At 43.0% G+C, this 9,962-nt stretch overlaps 1 protein-coding gene across 1 annotated transcript; it reads right to left on the bottom strand.

Annotated features, from left to right (window-relative positions):
* Positions 1 to 1,658: 1,658 nt before the first annotated feature.
* On the bottom strand, positions 1,659 to 5,459 carry LOC112305065 (olfactory receptor 7A10). The gene is made up of 3 exons (XM_045195771.2): positions 5,346 to 5,459; positions 3,500 to 3,694; positions 1,659 to 2,726 (listed from the first exon to the last, which is right to left on the bottom strand). The coding sequence occupies exon 3, from the start codon at positions 2,711 to 2,713 to the stop codon at positions 1,763 to 1,765; it is 951 nt and encodes a 316-aa protein (XP_045051706.1). The 5' UTR covers positions 2,714 to 2,726; positions 3,500 to 3,694; positions 5,346 to 5,459; the 3' UTR covers positions 1,659 to 1,762.
* Between the last annotated feature and the right edge of the window lie 4,503 nt (positions 5,460 to 9,962).

The following is a 9,962-nucleotide window of genomic DNA, read 5'->3' as shown; positions in this document are numbered from 1 at the left end:
AATTCTGACTCCACCTTCTGGTTGGAGGGGCCAGTGTTCATACATGGTCCTTCTAGAACTGTCATGGCATTTGTTTCCCCCCACCCCACTTATACTTGTGGTGTTAATTTTCATTATAATGATGGTATAATGATCTTTGGGATGGGTCTCCACTCCATTTTTCCTCCATTTTGGAATCATCTGGAGTAGCCAGTCCTTGTTGTTGACTTCCACACCCAGCAGAGAGGTTTTTCTGCCATAACTGTTTTCTTTTTGATCATGACTGAATGGGGGTGGGATCTGGTGAGAGGATGTCTGTTCCAAAGTCTTCATTCCCTGATGGATTTTTCCTAAGTCTTTCTATCCTGCCTCATATCCACATAGAACCCATTGGGAGACATATACTTGAAAATCATTTTTTGGTAGGTACTGTGGTAGCCATTCTGAAGACTGAGCTTAATGAGACAGTAAAACTGGGAGACTGGTTATAAAACCCAGTAGGATGAGACTAGTGTAAATGCCTGATGTTACGCTTTGAGTGTATGAGGCACCTGTTTCAAAGACATCCATCTCAAATAATCCTACTGCCAGCTGTGTGATAAGGCTGCTAGGGAAGCACCCAAGCCCCCACTGCCGCCCCCACTCAATCTGTTCTCTCTCTTTCTGTCTCTCTCCCTCACCTCCCCAACCTCATTTTAGACCTTCTTTCGCCCTCGGGTTGCTGTGTTCCCTTCAAGACCTGAGAATAATATCCTTACATTTTCATAGTTTCATGATGGTTCTTGCTATTATAATAAGGACCACAAGAGGCTGTACAGCCACAACATTAAATGTGGTCTGAGCAACTAGTAGACGGGCCCAAGGCCAGTACCCAGGTCTCTCTATCCTATAGCACCACTGTCAACAGGCTGAGACTTACAGGGAACAATGACCAAGTCTACATCCTCAAGAAGAGCTGCTAAGGTACTGATGTACAAAGAATGAAGGACACATGGTAAAAAATGAGGTTTCAGATTTTCTTGGAATGAAAGTATATAAAATGGTGTGAGTAACCAAGTGAAAAAATTTTCCACATGACAATATATTTATGACTATATATCTATAAAATAAGAGCAAATTACTACAGTGATATATGTCATTTGAGAAGAAATAATTCTTAAGAAATCAATGCTGCCATGGAATTCACTGAAATTTACAAATATTTCTGATCGATGTTGGGAAAAACCATGTGAAGCTAGGACGATGAGAAAGAGAAACACTGTCTAGGTAATAGATGTAGCAGAAAGCTTAATAAAATGCTGACTTAAGTTGCACAGAGAAATTGGACTCACAGGTGGATATTCCAGGACAGAAATAAAAGGAACAAGTTCACAAACCACAATGTGCCAGACGGTGAGGGACAAATACCATATGATCACACCTTTAACTGGAACATAATCAACAAAAGAAAAAAGCAAACAAAATATAACCAGAGACATTGGAATTAAGAACATTGTAACAACAGCCAGAGGGGAGTGGGGAGGGGATACTAGGGAGAGGGTTCTATAGGAGCTACTATAAGGGACACAAGGACAAAATCAAGGGGGAGGGTAGTGGTAGGGGAGGGAGGTGGGACTGGCTGGGGTGGGGTGGAGGGATGGGGAGAAAATGCACACAATTGTAACTGAATAAAAATAAATTAATTAATTTTAATAAAAAGGAAAAAAACCCACAATGTGGTTAAAATTCCAAAATTTCTAGTTTTGAGTTTTGGGGTCTAGAAATCAAGGTCACTTTTTTGACCTCAGATTGAGTATCCGTTGTTTACCCACCATCCAAAGATTCTTTTCAGAGCCCCCTTTATGTCTCTGTTCCTGAGACTATAGATGAAGGGGTTCAGCATAGGTGTGACCACAGTATAAAATACTGAGGCTGTTGCACTTGACTGAGAGCTGTGGGTACTGGCAGAACTGAGATATACTGCTAGGATTGTACCATAAAATAAGGAGACAACTAAGAGGTGAGACACACAGGTGGAAAATGCTTTATACTTCCCCTGAGCTGATGGGATTGCCCGTATGGAAGACACGATCTTAAAGTAAGAGTAAAGGATCCCAGCCAGGGGACCACCACCCAGTAGCACAGTTAAAAAATAAATCACAATGTTATTCAGAAATGTGTCAGAACAGGCAAGTTGGGTAATCTGATTGAGTTCACAGAAAAAGTGGGGGATTTCCACTTTTCCCTCACAGAAGGACAGCCTCAACACCATCAAGCATTGTAACAGGGAATTCAGGACACTTATGATCCAGGACACCAGAAGCAGCAGTCCACAGAGCCGGGGGTTCATGATGACCATGTAGTGTAGGGGGTGACAGATGGCCACAAACCGGTCATAGGACATCACGGTCAGGAGAGAGTCATCTAACACACCAAAGAGTGAGGCAAAATACATCTGAGTGATGCAGCCTGCATAAGTGATGGCTTTGCTCTGCGTCTGGATGTTCAGCAATATCTTTGGGATGGTGTTGGAGGTAAAACAGATATCTACCCAGGATAGGTTGGACAGAAAGAAGTACATGGGTGTGTGGAGGTGGGAGTCTGAGCTGACAACCAGGATGATGAGCAGATTTCCCAACAGAGTGATCAGGTACATGGAGAGGAACAGCCCAAATAGGAGGGGCTGCAGTCCTGGTTCCTCTGATAGTCCCAGGAGAAGAAATTCTGGCACTCTAGTAAGGTTCCCTGGATCCATGAGGTGGAGCTGACTTTCAAGAAGGAGAAAAAAACAGGAGTAATTCTAATACGCACCTGCATTACTCACACAGCTCTATTGCTACCATTTATATTTTGCAGTGAAGAAGTTAATTTCAGTATTTTGGGATGGATCTGCTCCCATGTAGGAGTTTTCTGTGTCATCTTAGAGCAGGAATATTTATCCCAACCTGCTTTTTTCCTGTGGTGTCAGGTATACTTCAGTTTTAATGAGAAATATATCAGGTACTTTGGAATATAAATTGAGTGCTGACCATGTTTTCGGCACTGTCTAGGCTATGAGTAGAGAGAAGAACACAAGTCCCTACACATCAATATTGAAACAAATTATAGAAATAAATTTAACATTACAGATGGTGACAGATCCCATGAAGGAAATATGAAAGCAGGTCTAAAGGAGAAAGTGATTAGGCCATTCTATTTTTCATGGGTATTTAGGCAAGACCTGCCAACAAGGTGACATTTGAGCAAAGAACTCAAGGGAGAAAGCAAGGGAGACAAAGCTTATGTGGGCAAGTGTGTGCCCAGCATTGGGAATGGCCAGTACCAGAGCCTTAAGGAGGAGATGAAGGGGTTTAGCGATTTGCTCAAAGGCAATACTAGAGTATGTGGTGGGCCTTGGTTTTAATTATTTCAGGTTGCTTCTAGGCAGTGGATTTCGACCAGAAATGACTTTGTCCCTGGAGTATCTGGCAGGGTCTAAAGAGACTCCACTAAACACCTATGATTCACATACAAACACAAATACGAAATCCCCAATTCTTACCCTTTTCCAGATGTCAGTGGTAAAAGGTGACAGTAACTAGTTTAGCCCAGCACTTCTCCAGTTTCAATGGGCTTATGAAGTCCCCAGATTCTAGTTCAAATGCAGAATCTGCAGATCCTTCAGGTTCAGAGAAGCTGTTTCTGACAAGCACCCAGGTAGTGTTGATGCTGCAGGTCCTGGTCTGTGGACGACTCTCTGGAAAGAGAAGCTATGGTTCTGTATTTGACTTAGTTGCAGGTTGTTTTAATTCCTCTGATCCAAACATTGTCTCTGCATGGAGTTGTGAAGAAAGAGTGTATTCACCCATTCCAGAGACTATGATATAATCTGTGTATCCTTAATATAAGGGCCCTTGACTGGCACAAAATAATACACTTCTGAAAAACCATTTTTAGCAGGCAGAATAAGGACCTCTATAAGATGTACACCACCTAGTCCTGAGTAACTTGGAATAAAATATTTTTTTTATGGAAAGGGGCGGATTAGGGTAGCAGATGGACCAGGGCTGCTAATCAGCTGACTTTAAGGTAGAAGCTGAGCAGGATCATCCAGAGGGACAAGGTCAGCACAGTGCTCCCCTAGATGCAGAGAGGGAGACCAGAAGAAAATGCGGCACTGTTGCCTCTGATGGAGGAAGGGTCCTCAGCCAAGGAATGCAGGTGGTCAGAACACAAACTGGGATTGAGAAAACAGATTCTCCCCTGAGCCTGTAGGAGGGACACAGCCCTGCAGGCACCTTAAGATTAGCCAGTGAGATTCTTGTCAGGCTCTGACACCTTGAACTGTATGCCCATATCTGTGCTCACTGTGAACGAACAATGTGGGAGCGCTTCCCAGCAGTCTCAGCAGTCCAACAGAGTCAGTCATCCAGTGACATGGGATAGAGAGGCTGAGTTTAAGTCTCTGCATTCATTAGCTGCCTTGGGTAGGCATTTTACTTTGAAAATCCACAGGAAGTAAAAAAGAAATTTTGAAACAATTGAAGATATTCCTCCCCATTAGCTGGGACAGTGAAGTCTTCATGGCATAAATGTAAACGTTGTGACCCAGGACAACCTGGTGTCAGGATATAAGGTACAATGTGTGACCTTCATTTTTCTTCACTGAATTATCAAAACTTGTTGCTCAGCATGCTACACTCTTTGGTAGATGTCGGTCAGTCCTCAATTTATATTCCCCAAGAGCACGACAGAATCTCTCATTCAAACCATAGAAATGTGACCACTCCAGGAAAAGACTGAGTGTGGGATAGGAATTTCTACTGTTTTAACATAGAAGGTAGAAGGGCACAAACCCCATAACATATGCAGCCTCACCAGTAATGAGGTAAAACTATTTACTGTTCCCTTCTAGACTTCTTAAATATTTCTCAATGTCTGTCTCACTAACTGCTCCTGCAAGGTGCTGTCTACCTCACTGGTCTGGATCTTTTCAATGAATACAAAACATGCTCCATATATACACACCATCTTAGAAATTAAGTACAAACACTCTCACTTCACTGCACTGGTCTCCACACCTGAAGCTCCATTTCTTTCTCCCAAAGAGCAAAACTCCTCAGATGTATTTTCAATTTCCTGCAACCATTTCCTGCATCTCACTCATTGCGCAGCGTCATCTGACTGGGACACCCAGTCCCATCACTTATTTGTCAGCTATGTCCCTGGGGTGCAAATTCAAACAGATGCATCTTTATTAACATGTTAAGTAAATTAAGTATACATTAGTTCCTTAACTAAGAACACAAAGAGATATCTGGTCTCGGGGCTAGGTTGATTAGGATCCCAATGACTTAGATGAAAGTTCTCAGGTTCCAGCCCCTCTGACCCTTTCCTGACCTACTTACCAGGCTCCCAGACTCCCCTGGATGAATTTTCTGTAAGGAAGTGCTAATGTGCCACTCAGAATTGGTCCCTGGAGGGTGGATGATGGAGACTGAAGCTCTGTCCCACACATGAGAGCAAGAAGGAGTGAACCATCAGTTCCCGAGCCAGACTTAGAAATCACAGCGACAACCATGTCCTGTCCACCATGACTTTACAACTTGCAGGATTGCATGGGGATTATTTACAGCTCTCTGTATATATGCTCATCAGGCACATTTCTCTAGGTTATTCCTATATCTAAGTACATGATTTCCCCTTGGGCCTCTGGAATAAACAGAAAGAAAATTTTTCCTAATGATTCTTAGATCCCAAAAGACCATGTTAGAACCCTGGTGGTTTTATTTATTTTTTATTTAATTATCTTATTGTTGTTCAAGTACAGTTGTCTGCATTTACTCCCACTACCTCCCCAACCCCAGCCATTCCCACCTCCCTCCCCTCCTTCCACCCCACCTTGGTTTTGTCCATGTGTCCTTTATAGTTGTTCCTGAAAACCCTCCCCCCTTTCTTTCCCATTATCCCCTCCCACACTCCCTCTGGTTACCATCAGATTGTTCTTAATTTCAATGTCTCTAGTTATATTTTGCTTGCTTGTTTGTTTTGTTGATTAGGTTCCACTTAAAGGTGAGATCATATGGTATTTGTCCCTCACCACCTGGCTTATTTCACTTAGCATAATGCTCTCCAGTTCCACCCATGCTATGGCAAAGGGTAGGAGCTCCTTCTTTCCTTCTGGTACGTAGTATTCTATTGTGTAAATGTACCATAGTTTTTTGATCCATTCATTTACCGATGGGCACTTAGGTTGCTTCCAGCACTTGGCTATTGTAAATTGTGCTGCTATGAGCATTGGGGTGCATAGGTTCTTTTGGATTGGTGTTTCAGGGTTCTTAGGATATAATCCCAGCAGTGGAATTGCCGGGTCAAAAGGCAATTCCATTTTTAGTTTTCTGAGGAAATTACATATTGTTTTCCACAGTGGCTGCACCACTCTGCATTCCCACCAACACTGCCCTAGGGTTCAGCATCCAGGTGGTTTTAGAGTTTATGACTCCTTGTCTTGGATCTCACCTGCTTCTCAGAGGCCTACCTCCCACTTTCTTTTTCTAACACTGAATAAACACTTTCTCCCAAGTCTGAGACTATGGAACCCATCATAACCAAGTCCCATTGATCCTTAAAGCACGGAAGTGTGGTGGGGACACATCCCTGATGCCTCCAGAACTTTGCCTTCTCCTCTTCAGCAAAAAGACAGCTGTGTTCTTTTGCTATGGAATCCTGGCCACCAAACTGTTTGACTTCCTGACACATTTGTCAAAATAATTAGGGATTTTGTATTTATTTCTTAAATTAAGAGCTGTCATTTAGTGTCTCATTATAAAATATTGTTAATTATGAGAGACACACTTTGATAGTTTTATGCCATATAATCTGAGCTATTGTCTTAGAGACTTCATCTGATTTAATTTTTGAAAAGTCCATTCTGTGAGTATTACTATTGTGAACTCCATTCCCCTTTGCCAAAATGGGGCTTCTAGGGATTAGCCATTTGCTCTAAGTTATGAACAAAGCGAGGGATGGACCTTGATTGGAATCTGTCAGGTTGCTTCCAGTTTTCACACTGTGGCCCGGTGATTCTATACCTGAGATGATTATGCCCCTGGACATATTTGGCAACATGTGAAGGGAGGCTGCTCAGCACCTACAATACCCAACACAAATAATTATCCCACCCCTATTGTCAACATGAGAAGGTGAGAAAGCCTAGTCTAGACCAGCACTTCTCCAACTTCAATGTGAACATAAGCCACCCTAGATTACAGTTCAAATGCAGGTCTTAGTGGGCCCAGGTGTTGTTTGAATCAAACACGTTCCCAGGCAGTGTTGCTGCTGTATGTGCTGGCCTTAAGACCACGCTGTTAGTAGAGCAGTGATAGCTGTGTTAGAGTCAGGTGTATGGAATTCGATTCTTGTTTCAGTCATGCACGTGGAAACACATCCATCTTTCTCTCACATGAATGTTTCTCTCTCTCTTTTCTCTCCATCTCTGTGTCTCTCTCTGTCTCTCTTTCTCTCTCTCACTCTGTCTCAAATCAATGGAAACATGTCCTGGACTTTTACATCTATTTCCTACAATAACATAGAGAAATTTCTTCATTATTTTTTCAAATAATTTTTCACTTTCTTGATCTCTCTCTTCTCCTTACAGCACCCCCATGATGCGAATGTTTGTATGCTTGAACTTGTTCTAGAGGCTCCTTAATCTGTTCTCATTTTTTTAAGATTCTTTTTTCTTCTTGCTGTTCTGATTGGGCATATTTTTTCCTTACATTTCAAATTGCTGATTTGATTCTCAGCTGCAGCCACTCTGCTGTTCATTTCCTGTAAATCATTCTTTATTTCAATTAGTACATTCTTCATTTATGACTGGATCTTTTTTCATGCTGTTGGGGTCCTCACTAAGTTCACTGAGCATCCTTATAACTACTGGTTTGAACTGTGCATCTAGTAGATTGCTTGTCTCCATTTTGTTTAGCTTTTTTCTGGAATTTTATTCCTGTTCTCTCTTCTGGGCCACGTTTCTTGTCACCTCATATTGGCAGCCACCCTGTGTTTGTTACTATGTTTTTGATAGACCTGCTACATCTCCCAGGCTTAGTAGAGTGGCCTAATGTAGTAGGTGTCTTGAGGGGTCCAGTGGCACAGAATCCCATATCACTCAAGATGGGTACTCAAAGTGTGCCCACTGCATGGGCTGCATACATCCTCCACTTATAGTTGAGCCTCCATTGCTCTTATCATATCTATAGGAGTGATTTACTGAGGCCAATCAGCTGCAGCGACTGGCTGTGACCACTGAGTACCAACCTACAATCAGCATGGAAGATCAACTGGTCAGGGGCCCACTCCTCAGAGCAGGACTTACTTCAGCAGGGCACTGGTGCCTGCTATGTTTGCTCCTTGAATGTGCCCCATGTGGAGGTGGTTGGGTGGTGGTGCTCTTATGTGGTTTGAAGCTGTCCACTGCGTGTGCTGTCTCTGGGGCCTCCCAGGAGGTACAGGGCAAGGTCAGCAGCCCTCTGTGTGCTCCCCAGGGTAATCCAGCATAAGCTATCTGCAGATGGCTGCTACTTGTGCTGGGCTTAGAGGTGCTTACGTGAGGCTAAGCTGTGAACCAGGTTGGCCACTTCTAGTGCTTGGCCTGGGGCCACTTAGCAAGTGGTACTGGGCTCTCTAAGATCAGATATAGCTTGTTTGAGATAATTTAGGAAAATCTGAAGCATGTGACAAGACAAGATTTTGTATGGAAAACCACTGGAAACAGCTTGAGAGGGCCTGAATGTTTGGTGGGGCAGGGTTTGAGGCAATCACCAGGGTAGGGCAAAGAATGTGAGCCAGGTGAAAAAGTCTCAGATATGGCACCCACCTGGTAGCTCTGTGCAGGCAGGGCTTATAAAGGAACAACTGCTTCTGCTATCACACCTGTATGGGAAAAAGCTGCCCCTCCATCTCTCACCCTGATGCCAAAGAATTCAGTTCTTCCTTGTATGTCTCTGATGCCTTTCAAGCTGATGACATGGTGCTAGAGCTCAGAGAGAGTGAGTCTCAGTAAGTTAATGCATGAGCCCTTTCAGAGGAACTGCCTGGGTCTCCAGAAGTTTTCTTCCTCAGCCTTTATCCCTGCTGTTTTGTACATCTAGGAGTTATGGAGATTTCTCTTCCCTGACACTGGAACCCTGGGATGGAGGACATGGTGTGGGGCTAGAACCCCTTGCTCCTCAGCCATTACCCTTATATATGCCACACCGGGCATACATAACTGGGTGTGGGACCAGCCGGTTTCATGTCTCTGCCTCTTCTAACATTTTTGCTGTCATTTCTTTAATTCTGAGACTTCCATTCAGCTTGGTTTTTGGTGGTTCTGAGTGATGGTTGTTATGTAGCTTTTTGTACTTCTGGTGTGGTTGTGGGAGGAAGGGAGTACAGCATTTACCTACTCCACCATCTTGATCAGAAGCCTATTGAAATTTATTTTGGATAACTGGATTAACAAATGACTCTATTTAAATTCCCTTCCAGGGAAGGAAGATAGGTTAGAAAGATTTGCATGTTTAGCATAAAACTGGTGATGCTGAATCACAGGGCTTGGTTGAATCCAAGCCCTATTGTGCATCACCCTCCGGTCAGGGAGATAGAACAGATTCCAGTGCATGAGGACATAGGAATGAATGATATTGATGTAGTTCATTTACTGTCCATTTTGTAATTAGGACAAAATTTAGAAAAGTGGAGATATTTTCTTTAGATCCATAGAGGAATCATATTTGTATACAGCACTGTAATTTTGAATAAAAAACAGGAAAATAATTTGGTGATACAATTTAAAATACACTAACTATTCCTCTTTTTTTAATTTTACTATTGTTCAACTACAGTTCTCTGCCTTTTCCCCCCACCCAACCCTCCCCACCTCACCCCTGTGTCCACCCTGCTCCCCCTTGTTATTGTTCATGTGTCCTTTATAATTTGTTCGTGCAAACCCCTTGCCCTTTCCCCTGAAATTCCCTCTATTCTCC

Source organism: Desmodus rotundus, chromosome 9 (genome assembly GCF_022682495.2).
Source record: "Desmodus rotundus isolate HL8 chromosome 9, HLdesRot8A.1, whole genome shotgun sequence".
NCBI classification, from domain to species: domain Eukaryota; kingdom Metazoa; phylum Chordata; class Mammalia; order Chiroptera; family Phyllostomidae; genus Desmodus; species Desmodus rotundus.
Note: the sequence above shows the minus strand (reverse complement) of the source record. Positions and strands in the feature narration are given on the sequence as shown.

Excerpts from the sequence above, each read along its gene's own strand:
- LOC112305065 (XM_045195771.2), bottom strand. The coding sequence starts at position 2,713 with ATGGATCCAGGGAACCTTACTAGAGTGCCAGAATTTCTTCTCCTGGGA.